At 44.0% G+C, this 13,716-nt stretch overlaps 1 protein-coding gene across 4 annotated transcripts in view; it reads right to left on the reverse strand.

Moving 5' to 3' along the window:
- Positions 1–4,174, reverse strand: part of FERMT2 (FERM domain containing kindlin 2) — a 121,929-nt gene extending 117,755 nt beyond the window's left edge. Inside the window, exons 1-2 of one of the 4 annotated variants that reach the window (XM_061612548.1) lie at positions 3,846–4,174; positions 2,397–2,565 (exon numbers count right to left, since the gene is read on the reverse strand). In XM_061612548.1, coding sequence (XP_061468532.1) covers positions 2,397–2,553 — 157 coding nt within the window. In that variant the 5' untranslated portion in view covers positions 2,554–2,565; positions 3,846–4,174. The remainder of the gene's footprint in view (positions 1–2,396; positions 2,566–3,845) is intronic. The other 3 variants (XM_061612549.1, XM_061612550.1, XM_061612551.1) reach the window with 3 other exon arrangements.
- Positions 4,175–13,716: the final 9,542 nt, after the last annotated feature.

The following is a 13,716-nucleotide window of genomic DNA, read 5'->3' on the forward strand; positions in this document are numbered from 1 at the left end:
CCTGTGGAGGGCAATTATACTTATCTCACAAAGCATCTTAACAACTTGCTGTCTTCACTGAATTCCATTCTATAGAGCAAATTATACACACGAACAATTCTCATCAATAACACTCAAAACCAATAGAAAGCATTACTTATTCATTATGTAAGAGTCTGTGGAATTTCTTCCTTTAAAGTTGTTCAGCCTCTACAAATGTTAAGTGCCAAGGCCTGCAATCACCTTGAGACTTGAGACATTCCTTTCATATCCCAAGCATAAAAAGTATTTTTGAAACTGATTTTCTACAGCTTCGCAAGCCATGTCAAGCCTAAGAGTCCTTCATGCAAACACAAGCTTCCTTTTGAAGCAAGTATTTATATCTGCTTTTCCTTCCTTATTACATCACTATGAAGTTTTAGTACAGTACAGGATGGCTTTTTTTTTTAGCTGCACAAACTATGACTGCTAGCCAACAAATCAACTATTTACATAGTACCAGAAGTGTGCTGGGGGGTTGATATGGATATTTTGTTTAAACTACAATACTAATCAGTTTTAAATGCATTATTAAGGAAGGAAAACATCAGATCACCAATTGAATAAACCTCAGTCTCTTATCAGCACTGGAACTTTAGCACTGAAGTACAGTGTTTTCCACAAAATTCAGAACACACTGGTGAAAGCTCAATAGGCATAATGTGCCAAGCAGCAGTGCTCTAATGGAATTCCCATTCAGTTCAATGGGTGAGCAATGCTCTAATGCAATGCCAATTCAGTTCAATGGGACTTCCATAGCAGCATGGCTAACTGTATATTAGCTATCGTGTTCCATTAATAGGTGCCTCTTAACCACTTGCTTTCTCCATATCTTTAATGCAGGAGGCTGCATATTAGCCATAACATCATACAGTGTTGCCCACAGAACCCAAGGATATTTGCCTAAGGGAAGCAGCTAGCTCTAATGCTGCACAACTCTTTCAGAAAGCCAGAAGTCAAGGGTGTGGAGATGGTGAGGAATGAATGTTTTAATCAAACCTAGTTGTATACAACAGTACAGTCACTCCTACATAAGTGTCTTATTGTTTCTGTAAGAACAGGCACAGATCCTTCTCACCTGTCACTTAGTCTAAATTCCAACAAACCAAACTCTTTAAGCCCAAAGACAAGGAACAGCAACGTACAATAGAGCATTCACTAACCTAGAACTTGGAAGCCACATAGTATCTTTGGGAAACGTCCCCTGATTTTTTGCAATGAAAAGAAAATGCTAGCCTAAACTGCTTCAGTTGCATACAGTGTGTTTCTGGCATTCAGTTAGCAGTGTACCCCCCCTGTCAGAAGCTCAGAGTTTTTGACAGACAAAGAAGGGGGCCAACTATGGGTGTTCACATGGCAATCACAAAGGGATACTCATAAAGATGTCTGGAGTTACGCTAGATGGCTCAATCCCAACTTGTCTAGAACAGGACCCCATTTCAATTGCAACAACATAAGCCTCTGCCACAACAGAGGGCCAATACTGTAAAACCTTTATATGAAGTTTGAATATACAAGAACATTATTTAATCTTTTTGGAACTTGGCATGCATAAGGGCCATCATATACAATCTGGAGAAAATCAGGTGGTAAACAAGGTCCTTGAATCTTTCTACTCCAGGCTGCACCATTAAGTGCTGTCCTGCAAAGAACGCCCTGCATGCAGAAAAAGTCTGTCCCGGAGAAAGTCTTCTTGCCAACATACTAGTTTTGTACGTTTTGCCTTTAAGCACTCCAGCATTCAATCTCACTTGCAACATCTAGATCTGCATTCATCAACCTGGTGCCTTCCAGATGTTTTAGTCGAAAACATCTGGAAGGCACCAAGTTGGCGAAGGCAGAGCTAAATAAACAATCCAGGAAAAGCTGTGGAACTTGGGGTTCTTCTGATTGAATGAACCAGCTGCATGGGTATTATACAAATAAGAAACTCTATCATAATAATTAACTGAGGCAGACAAGCAAAAGAGAAAGACAAAACAATTTATTTGAATCTCGGTACCCGAGATCAATAGATCAAGCACCCTTTCCTCCCTGCCACGTCATACACGTTGATGTGCAAGTAAAGGACTGAAAAGAAACACAGCTGCCATTGTCTGAAGCAGGGAAAAGTATGGGGCAATGATGGCAAGCCAGGAGAACAACTAGATTCAACAGGCCTGATGTGGCCTGCAGACTGCTTGATGAAGAACAGAGATCCAACATCAAATTCCTCTAACAAAAAATGAGCATTTAAAAATAGCTATGGGTTTCTGAAACTAGTCCCATGTGTGATACAAATACGCAGTTTCACATCCCTCCTCTTTGCCTTCCAGCTTTCAAAGAAAAACCAAACCAATGAAAAGGCCACACCTTTCCCCCTAATAATGACAACTTACCAAGTTTTTCCACCAATTTCAGCATGACGCCACCAATATGGACCTCCCCTGTGACCCTCAGAGTTACATCTCTGTTCAGGTCTGTGACATGGACGTTTAACTCCCACGTCCCATCCGCATAACAGCCATCTGGCATCCGTATACCGTCCAGAGCCATCGTTCCTCCTTCCTGCAAGCAAGGAGCAGAGGAAACAGAATTCATTAGCTAAGTTAGAAGCCTCCACACTCACAGTTCATAAGCCTCTCCCCGCTTTCCACTTTGGGGGAGAAAACGCAGGAAGAAGCAGAATTCAGGGAAGGCAAACAAGCTCCCTAAAGCCAACTGCAAAGAAACAGCAAGTCTGAGAGTTCCCAACTCACAGCTCAATTTACAAAGAACTTGGTAAGGCGGTTGGTGGGGGAGGGGGATGGCAGAGCCAGATTGCAAACTTGTTGCTGGGCAGCTGGAAACTGAAAGGAGGACACAAGCTTGAAGGGAATGCAAACTGAAACCTTATTTAGCCCCAGCTCTACCCAATATATCTCAAGGAGGAATCACAATGCCCTTGTTCAACTTCTTGCCTGTCCTTAGAGCACAATACTTTCCTTATTTGTTTACCGTCCCTCGTCTCCTTCTCTGACATACATCATCCATACTATCAGTTTTCACCTGGGCATTCAACACTGGCAATGTGACACTCCCCCTGCTATACTGGGTGAAATCAGCAAATGCTCCCAAGATCTGTCCTTAAAGGGGTGTTAAAAATTATTGCAGTGGAAATGGCATGCTGCTCCCCCCCCCTCTCCATCAGTCTCCTTGGCCCTCTGCTCTGTAACACTCCTAGAAAATACGGATACGAATTCCGTGAAAAGGGAGCCCAACAGCTAAGACTTTGAGTCCCCTCCGAAAGGAACCAGGGAAGCGTCACTATGGCTGTGCGGAGGGTCTCAGAAGCGGGGGCAGAAAGAAAGAAAGAAAGAAAGAAAGAAAGAAAGAAAGAAAGAAAGAAAGAAAGAAAGGTCCTTGTCCAAAATAATGTCCATCCACAGGGTAAGGATGGTGCATGCTTGAGATGGCACACAAGGAGGGGAGAGACCCTGGAAAGGAGACCTGAAAAAGGGGTGGATGAGAGAGTCTGTAAGGGGCCATGTGCACCCCCCTGTCCAGCCCCCTATCCCCTCCGCCATTCACACTCCTCCCAGCCCCACGACGACGTGGCGCCTGAAGGATTTTGTGCCTGTAGATTATTTGCCCCTCAACCTACAGGTGGGAGGAGAAGACGAGGTAAGGATCTCCCCCCAAAAAAACTCTCTCCACAGCCTGGGGCAAAGCAGAGGGAACCCCCTTCACACGTACATAACACACACACACGGATTCCACCCCCTAAATTAGGGAACCCGCTTCACACATTCACTCGCTCGCCCGCCCGCCCGCCTCTCCCTTTCTCTCTCCCTCCCTGCCTAACTCGCCTGCCGGGCTTAGCTGTGCCTGAGGCCGGGGAGCGCCGCTTCAGCGGGGCTGCAAGGGGAGACGCAGGAGACCCCGACACCGCCGCTGCGGCTGCCGCGTTTCTGTGCCCGCCGCCGCCTCCTTCTCCACGGACGCCGCCAGGACGGGAGCCCTCCCCCGCCCCCCGGGGGCGCCGCCTGAGGGGATTGCGGCGGAGGCGGGGAAGGGAGGGAGAGGAGGAGGAGGCGGCGGCGGCGGCGAGGGGCTGGGAGGCGGCCAGAAAGGCCCGGAGGGGAGCGTGGACAGCGGGGAGGAAAGAGAGGGAGGTGCTGCCCTTTTATGGAAGCGGAGGACGGAGGCGCAAGGAGCGGGCCAACATCCGGGACTCCCCCATGGGCGGGGAGGGAGGAGGAGGCCGAGGCGCTCCAGGGGAGAAAGCGCGCGAAGGCCGCGCTGGCTGAGGCGGACCTTCGCCGTCTCTCGCCTCGTACAGGAGGAGGAAATGGGCAGGAGGCACCGGTCAGAGAGCCTTTCGAACCACGCTTTTTACATTTTATTCTTTATTATGCCAAATAAACATATATTATAGAAACCCGTTTCATTTCTTCGCAGAATAGGCAGCCGGTTGGCCACTGTGAAAACGGGACGCTGGGAGATAAATTGCCCTTTGGCCTTGGTCCCGCAAGGTTGTGTTTTTTTCTTTTTAAATGTTTGTGTTTTTCTTACTGGCTTTGTCAACCTGGTGCCCTCCAGTCGGATGTCGTTGGACTACAACTGCCATCACCCTCAGCTGATGTAATCCAACAACACCTGACTAGAGGGCACCAAGTTGGCAAAGGCTGCTGTGTTGTATTCGTCCCGTAAATCGCTTCTCGAGTTTTTTTATTATGTTGTGGGAAGCGCTTTATGAAATCAATAAAACTAACTTAACCTTTCTTATGTTCGTCGGTTTCTCTCAGGTGGGATTGGTGTGAAAACAACTCAGGGTTGGCAACTGCTGAGTATTTTGCCTGCCCCTTTGCTAATTTGTCTTTCAGTTATGGGCAAATTTAAATTCAGGCATTTTGCCTGCCCATTTGGCCTCTGGTCCAGTTACTGAATATTGCAGCCCAACAGCTGGAGTATTTGTATAGGTTTGTGCCTCAGAGCAGGTATTTGTTAATCATATATATATATATATACACATACACACACACACATGCACACAGTCAGTGACGTTGCAAATTCAGAAGTGCAGGGTCCCTTTATGACAGTCACACCATCCTCCCTCACACATCGCTTACCACTCTCCCTCATGTTCCTTGCTCTCCATGTGTCATCTCTGAACCCACTCTCCACTGCAACAGACATCCCTGGGAGCCAATCAGCACAAAAGGGGGGACTTTGTTAGCTACTGAGAAGAGTCTTCTCAGTGGCTGACCTGGCTCCAATCAGCACAAAAGGACAAGAACTCTTCTCAGTGGCTAACATGCTCCCCTTTCATGTTTGGCTTGTATATACAAACCTAGCTGCGACCCTACTCCCACAAAAGTAAGGGGTCTACAACCTCCCATGATCCCAGATGACTGCACCACTGTATACAATTTTGTATTACCATCACACCCTGACTTGCCAAAACCTGCCCCACAGAGCATCCAAAACCACACCAGGGCCACCATTTAGCTCAGGATTAACCAGCATGTAATAATAATAAAAAAGGTTATCTCATAGCTGCCCTCCCCTGACCTAGCCTTCTTCTGATTTCTTCTGAAAAAAATGAAATTGAGGAAGCATCCAAACTAGGAAATGTGGTAGTAATGGGTGACTTCAACTACCCAGACATAGACTGGCTGCATATGTGTTCCAGTCATGACAAAGAAGCAAAGTTTCTAGATATTCTAAATGACTATTCCCTAGACCAGTTGGTCATGGAACCGACCAGAGGGACGGCAACCCTGGACTTAATCCTCAGTGGGGACCGGGACCTGGTGCGAGATGTAAGTGTTGTTGAACCGATTGGGAGCAGTGACCATAGTGCTATTAAATTAAACATACATGTAAATGGCCAATTGCCTAGAAAATCCAACACGGTCACATTTGACTTCAAAAGAGGAAACTTCACAAAAATGAGGGGATTGGTAAAAAGAAAGCTGAAAAACAAAGTCCAGAGGGTCACATCACTCAAAAATGCTTGGAAGTTGTTTAAAAACACTATATTAGAAGCTCAACTGGAGTGCATACCGCAGACCAGAAAAGGTACCGCCAGGGCCAAGAAGATGCCAGCATGGTTAACGAGCAAAGTCAAGGAAGCTCTTAGAGGCAAAAAGTCTTCCTTCAAAAAATGGAAGTCTTGTCCGAATGAAGAAAATAAAAAAGAACACAAACTCTGGCAAAAGAAATGCAAGAAGACAATAAGGGATGCTAAAAAAGAATTTGAGGAGCACATTGCTAAGAACATAAAAACCAACAACAAAAAATTCTATAAATACATTCAAAGCAGGAGACCATCTAGGGAGACAATTGGACCCTTGGATGATAAGGGAGTCAAAGGTGTACTAAAGAACGATAAGGAGATTGCAGAGAAGCTAAATGAATTCTTTGCATCTGTCTTCACAGTGGAAGATATAGGGCAGATCCCTGAACCTGAACTAACATTTGCAGGAAGGGATTCTGAGGAACTGAGACAAATAGTGGTAACGAGAGAGGAAGGTCTAAGCTTAATGGACAATATAAAAACTGACAAATCACCGGGCCCGGATGGCATCCACCCGAGAGTTCTCAAAGAACTCAAATGTGAAATTGCTGATCTGCTAACTAAAATATGTAACTTGTCCCTTGGGTCCTCCTCCGTGCCTGAGGACTGGAAAGTGGCAAATGTAACGCCAATCTTCAAAAAGGGATCCAGAGGGGATCCCGGAAATTACAGGCCAGTTAGCTTAACTTCTGTCCCTGGGAAACTGGTAGAAAGTATTATTAAAGCTAGATTAACTAAGCACATAGAAGAACAAGCCTTGCTGAAGCAGAGCCAGCATGGCTTCTGCAAGGGAAAGTCCTGTCTCAGTAACCTATTAGAATTCTTTGAGAGTGTCAACAAGCATATAGATAGAGGTGATCCAGTGGACATAGTGTACTTTCAAAAAGCGTTTGACAAGGTACCTCACCAAAGGCTTCTGAGGAAGCTTAGCAGTCATGGAATAAGAGGAGAGGTCCTCTTGTGGATAAGAAATTGGTTAAGAAGCAGAAAGCAGAGAGTAGGAATAAACGGACAGTTCTCCCAATGGAGGGCTGTAGAAAGTGGAGTCCCTCAAGGATCGGTATTGGGACCTGTACTTTTCAACTTGTTCATTAATGACCTAGAATTAGGAGTGAGCAGTGAAGTGGCCAAGTTTGCTGATGACACTAAATTGTTCAGGGTTGTTAAAACAAAAAGGGATTGCGAAGAGCTCCAAAAAGACCTCTCCAAACTGAGTGAATGGGCGGAAAAATGGCAAATGCAATTCAATATAAACAAGTGTAAAATTATGCATATTGGAGCAAAAAATCTGAATTTCACATATACGCTCATGGGGTCTGAACTGGCGGTGACCGACCAGGAGAGAGACCTCGGGGTTGTAGTGGACAGCACGATGAAAATGTCGACCCAGTGTGCGGCAGCTGTGAAAAAGGCAAATTCCATGCTAGCGATAATTAGGAAAGGTATTGAAAATAAAACAGCCGATATCATAATGCCATTGTATAAATCTATGGTGCGGCCGCATTTGGAATACTGTGTACAGTTCTGGTCGCCTCATCTCAAAAAGGATATTCTAGAGTTGGAAAAGGTTCAGAAGAGGGTAACCAGAATGATCAAGGGGATGGAGCGACTCCCTTACGAGGAAAGGTTGCAGCATTTGGGGCTTTTTAGTTTAGAGAAAAGGCGGGTCAGAGGAGACATGATAGAAGTGTATAAAATTATGCATGGCATTGAGAATGTGGATAGAGAAAAGTTCTTCTCCCTCTCTCATAATACTAGAACTCGTGGACATTCAAAGAAGCTGAATGTTGGAAGATTCAGGACACACAAAAGGAAGTACTTCTTTACTCAGCGCATAGTTAAACTATGGAATTTGCTCCCACAAGATGCAGTAATGGCCACCAGCTTGGATGGCTTTAAAAGAAGATTAGACAAATTCATGGAGGACAGGGCTATCAATGGCTACTAGCCATGATGGCTGTGCTCTGCCACCCTAGTCAGAGGCAGCATGCTTCTGAAAACCAGTTGCCGGAAGCCTCAGGAGGGGAGAGTGTTCTTGCACTCGGGTCCTGCTTGCAGGCTTCCCCCAGGCACCTGGTTGGTCACTGTGAGAACAGGATGCTGGACTAGATGGGCCACTGGCCTGATCCAGCAGGCTCTTCTTATGTTCTTATGTTCTTATGACTATTGTCTCCATTTTGGTTAATGATAATACCTCAGCACAGTGATTAACCCAAAAGGAGACAATAATCAAGAAATCAGAAGAAGGCTAGGACTGGGGAGGGCAGCTGTGAGAGAACTAGAAAAGGTCCTCAAATGCAAAGATGTATCACTGAACACTAAAGTCAGGATCATTCAGACCATGGTATTCCCGATCTCTATGTATGGATGTGAAAGTGAAAAAAGCAGATAAGAGAAAAATCAACTCATTTGAAATGTGGTGCTGGAGGAGAGCTTTGCGCATACCATGGACTGCAAAAAAGACAAATAATTGGGTGTTAGAACAAATTAAACCAGAACTGTCACTAGAAGCTAAAATGATGAAACTGAGGTTATCACATAATGAGAAGACATGATTCACTAGAAAATACCATAATGTTGGCAAATACAGAAGGGAGTAGGTAAAGAGGAAGGCCAAACAAGAGATGGATTGATTCCATAAAGGAAGCCACAGAAATGACCTTATAAGATCTGAATAGGGTGGTCCATGACAGATGCTCTTGGAGGTTGCTGATTCATAGGGTCTCCATAAGTCGAAATCTACTTGAAGGCATATAACAACAAACCCACAGTGGATCTCAGTGCACTTAGCTCTGTCATGGATAATGACCTAATTGGCAACCTTATAATAAATTAACAAAAACAATGTTATAGCAAGCTTCCAAAACAGCTGAAGATGAAGGAAAGATAGGCATACCTGCGTGTGGCAGAACAGCTGAGATGCCTCTAAGGGCGAGTGGAAAGAGGCAAGAATAGGAGCATGTCTGTGGGGCAAGAGGACATTTGGGAGCCTGAAACAAAGGTTGCTTCTAGATGACTTGTTTGTTCAGCACTTCTCTTGATTTGCACAAAGTTTGCAGGGGAGATTAGATGCCAAAAACAATTAGGCAGTAATTCTGATGAATTTTGCCGGGAGGTTGCATCATGCAATTGTTAGCCTACACTTCCCGATTCCTTTTCCTATCACTTTCCTTATCACAAAAAGTCTGTTTTTGGGGGGAGGCAGGTTTGTTGTGCAAGAGTGCCAAATAAATTTCAGTTGTACAGCCTGAATGTGCTGGTATGTGACGGAATCCCCCCAAAATTAGCAAAGGTCTGAAAGTGTTCAAAGGCAGAGCTTTGTGAATTTTGCTCAGGGGGAGAAAGAAACCTCAAATTGCCCCCAGGTGTTCCAGTGTCTGCACATAGAACAACTGGATTTTGCAACACCCCCCCAAAAGGTGGGCTAGAAATCCATTAAATAAATAATAATGTTAAGTGGAGCACACTGCAGTGTTTTCTTTCAACAAGGTCTTCATTTGTTTGTTTATAGTTGTCGCACTTTTCCAAAAATGCTCAAGGCAGCTCACAATCTTCCCGCATATTTCGCTTAGGCCAACAACTGGGAGAGGCAAGGAACTATATGTGACACTGGAGATTTGCTCCTGACTGCCAAAAGTCTTCCTGAAATCTTTTGTGGGTTCAGATTGTTGTTGTTGTTGTTATGTGCCTCCAAGTCAACTACGACTTATGGAGACCCTATGAATCAGTGACCTCCAAGAGCATCTGTCATGAACCACCCTGTTCAGATCTTGTAAGTCCAGGTCTGTGGTTTCCTTTATGGAATCAATCCATCTCTTGTTTGGCTTTCCTCTTTTTCTACTTCCTTCTGTTTTTCCAAGCATTATTATCTTTTATAATGAATCATGTCTTCTCATGATGTGTCCAAAGTATGATAACCTCAGTTCCATCATTTTAGCTTCTAGTGACAGTTCTGGTTTAATTTGTTCTAACACCCAATTATTTGTCTTTTTTGCAGTCCATGGTATACGCAAAGCTCTTCTCCAACACCACTTCAAACAAGTTGATTTTTGTCTTATCAGCTTTTTTCACTGTCCAACTTTCACGTCCATACATAGAGATCAGAAATACCATGGTCTGAATGATCCTGACTTTAGTGTTCAGTGATACATCTATGCATTTGAGGAACTTTTCTAGTTCTCTCACAGCTGCCCTCCCCAATCCTAGCCTTCTTCTGATTTCTTGACTGTTGTCTCTATTTTGGTTAATGATTGTACCAAGCTATTGATAATCCTTGACAAGTTCAATGTCCTCATTGTCAGCTGTAAAGTTGCATACATCTTCTGTTGTCATTACTTTAGTCTTTTTGACGTTCAGCTGTAGTCCTGCTTTTGTGCTTTCTTCTTTAACTTTCATCAGCATTCATTTCAAAATATGTCACTATATTTGCCGATTTCTATAAGTTTATAGATACATAAGGAGCAACCCATTACCTGATCAGACTACTTAAGAACATAAGAGCCTGGTGGATCAGGGCAACAACCCACCTAGTCTACCATCCTATTCTCACAGTGGCCAACCAGATGCCTAGTATGGTCTACTCTGACTGGTAGTGACTCTTCAGCATCTCAAGAAGAGAAGAGTAACCTGCTACCTGGTTCATTTTAGTTTAAGTTGCCAGAGATTGACCTTGGAGCCTTCTACATGCAAACGTATGTGCTTTGCCACAGCTATGATCCTTTCCTACATCCTGTCTTTCAAATAAGGGGGTTCCAGACAGTTGATATTTTTAGATGGAATTCAATCACACTGGCAAATTCAGGTTGCAATTATAGTTGATTAAGAGGTCTTGTACAACAAGCCCACTTTCCCAAAAGAACTGACTTTTTGCAATAAGGAAAACAGGCAAATACACTGGAAAGTGTGTGGGATAACACTTGCTTGACCCCAGCGCAACAGCACTCTCCCCCGTGGTCGCCCATCCAGGCATTGATGAGACCTAGACCTACTTAGCTTCAGCAATGTGACTATAAGACACCGCCAAATAAAGGCTCTCAGCTCCATTGAAGATTCAAAATGCAAGTGGCCTTTCCCCCTACCTACAACATACAGCCCACTGGCTGAAAGCTGGCTACAGAAGCAGTCTTGCAGGTAAGTTGCCCATTCAGGGGAAATCTCTCCAGCCCTTGAGGGAACATCAGCCTGTTGTTCTGGACGATTAACAAGCAATCAGCTTAACAAAGAAGGGTCACTCAGCAGCTGTCACAATATAGAGACTGGATAGCAACCAAGCTGGGGGGAGAACAGAGAGCTCCTTATATCAGCAAGGGAGGGGCTGGAATCAAGGACTCTTATGGAAAAAAATGTCCCCTGGGAATCAATCTATGCCAAAATAACCTGTCAAAGCCTTAATCGCTACTGATGCCCTGTAGATTTACTTCCACACACATTTTCTTGATTTTCATTTTTTCATTTCATTTTATTAAATTTATATACCGCCCATAGCCGAAGCTCCCTGGGCGGTTCACAACAATCAGCAAAAATACAATAAACACATATTTAAAACAGTATTAAAAGCTTAAAAGTTAAATTTAAAATGTAAACCTTTTTACACAATATTAAAATACGAAAATATTTTTCACTGAGTGGGGCAACATGACCCATTTCATCCACGTTCTTCTTTGGGTTTTAACCAAGGGTAATCACATGAAATATAAAGTAATAACAACAGAAGATTTAAAGGTAAAGGTGTCCCCGCACTTGTAGTGCGAGTCGTTTCCGACTCTTAGGGTGACGTCTTGTGACGTTTACTAGGCAGACCATATATATGGGGTGGGATTGCCAGTTCCATCCCTGGCCTTTCTTTACCCCCCACCATGTGTAGGGTACTCATTTTACCGACCACTGATGGATGGAAGGCTGAGTGGACCTCGACCCCTTTTACCGGAGATTCGACTTCCTCCTTTCGTTGGAATCGAACTCTGGCCGTAAGCAGAGCTTCGGCTGCATTACCACCGCTTACCACTCTGTAACTTTAAAGTTGACAATGAGGACATTGAACTTGTCAAGGATTATCAATACCTCGGCACAGTCATTAACCAAAATGGAAACAATAGTCAAGAAATCAGAAGAAGGCTAGGACTGGGGAGGGCACCTGTGAGAGAACTAGAAAAGGTCCTCAAATGCAAAGATGTATCACTGAACACTGAAGTCAGGATCATTCAGGCCATGGTATTCCCGATCTCTATGTATGGATGTGAAAGTTGGACAGTGAAAAAAGGGGATAAGAGAAAAATCAACTCCTTTGAAATGTGGTGTTGGGGGAGACCTTTGCAGATACCATGGACTGCGAAAAAGACAAATAATTGGGTGTTATAACAAATTAAACCAGAACTATCACTAGAAGCTAAAATGATGAAACTGAGGTTATCATACTTTCGACACATAATGAGAAGACATAATTCACTAGAAATGACAATAATGCTTGGAAAAACAGAAGAGAGTAGAAAAAGAGGAAGGCCAAACAAGAGATGGTTTGATTCTGTAAAGGAAGCCACAGACCTGAACTTACAAGATCTGAACAGGGTGGTTCATGAGAGATGCTACTGGATTCATAGGGTCACCATAAGTCATAATCAACTTGAAGGCACATAACAACAACAACAAAATCACATGAATTCAGTGCCCTTTTCCCATTATGACTAGTTTGGAGACAGTGGTGGAATCCTCTTGGGGTTATTTCTGTTTTCTGAAGATATCAGTCCAGTTATTCATATGCCACTTTTCTGCAATCATTGTGCTCTGAGTGGGTTTGCAGCATACAACAACAATGTAATTATTACAAAACAATGTAACAATGCAACAATGAGTTTAACATGAAAGAGTCCTGAGTTTGCCTCTGTGTTTGCTTGGATGTCAGGTGAGTAAGACAGTGGCAGAGTACATTATTACTGGGTGGCATATAAAAGCACCATTGCAAACTACTTCGAAGGCCATTGCATACGAGTTGAAAATAATGGTTTTAAAGTGAAGAGCATGATAATTTTTTCCTGCCTGCCTAAATCTTTTGTGCTGTGCGGATTCAGGCAACCAGTTTCATGCAGCGGTGGTGCTGAGAGTGTGGTGGATCTTGTGAACATCCCAGCATGTGTCAAGAGACAGTTGATGACCACATGCTGCTTCAACCTGTGTTTCCTAGAAATTTGAAAGCCCTGGCGAAAAAACAAAACAAAAAAACAGTTCCCTTCATCCCCTGAATTTTTCTGTTTTTTTTCTGGACCTTCACATCTCTAGGGTTTCCCCAGATGTGGTGAGCTGTCATCCCAGTATGTGGTTGGAGCAATTAAAGAATAACCAACAAGTGCAAGGTTGGCAACTTGGGCTAAAATGCTGGTGTGACTCTCGTTCTTTCTGTGTGTTCAGTGAACCTGTGGAAAGGGGATTGGGATTGCAACCAGTGTGCCAGCGCCAAACCTCTATGCATTAAACTGTAAGTAAGAAAGCCTGGGCATGTGCAACTGGGCCACATGTAGTCTCTCTCTGCGTGGTCAGGAATCTCTCAAAAGGCAGATACAGAGCCTAGGTAGTACGTGCCTTTTTCTGTTCAGAGTTTCAGGCCACATCGTACCATTTTAAACAATCATGGCTTCCCCCAAATAATCATGGGGACTGTAGTTTGT

Source organism: Rhineura floridana, chromosome 2 (genome assembly GCF_030035675.1).
Source record: "Rhineura floridana isolate rRhiFlo1 chromosome 2, rRhiFlo1.hap2, whole genome shotgun sequence".
Taxonomy (NCBI): Eukaryota; Metazoa; Chordata; class Lepidosauria; order Squamata; family Rhineuridae; genus Rhineura; species Rhineura floridana.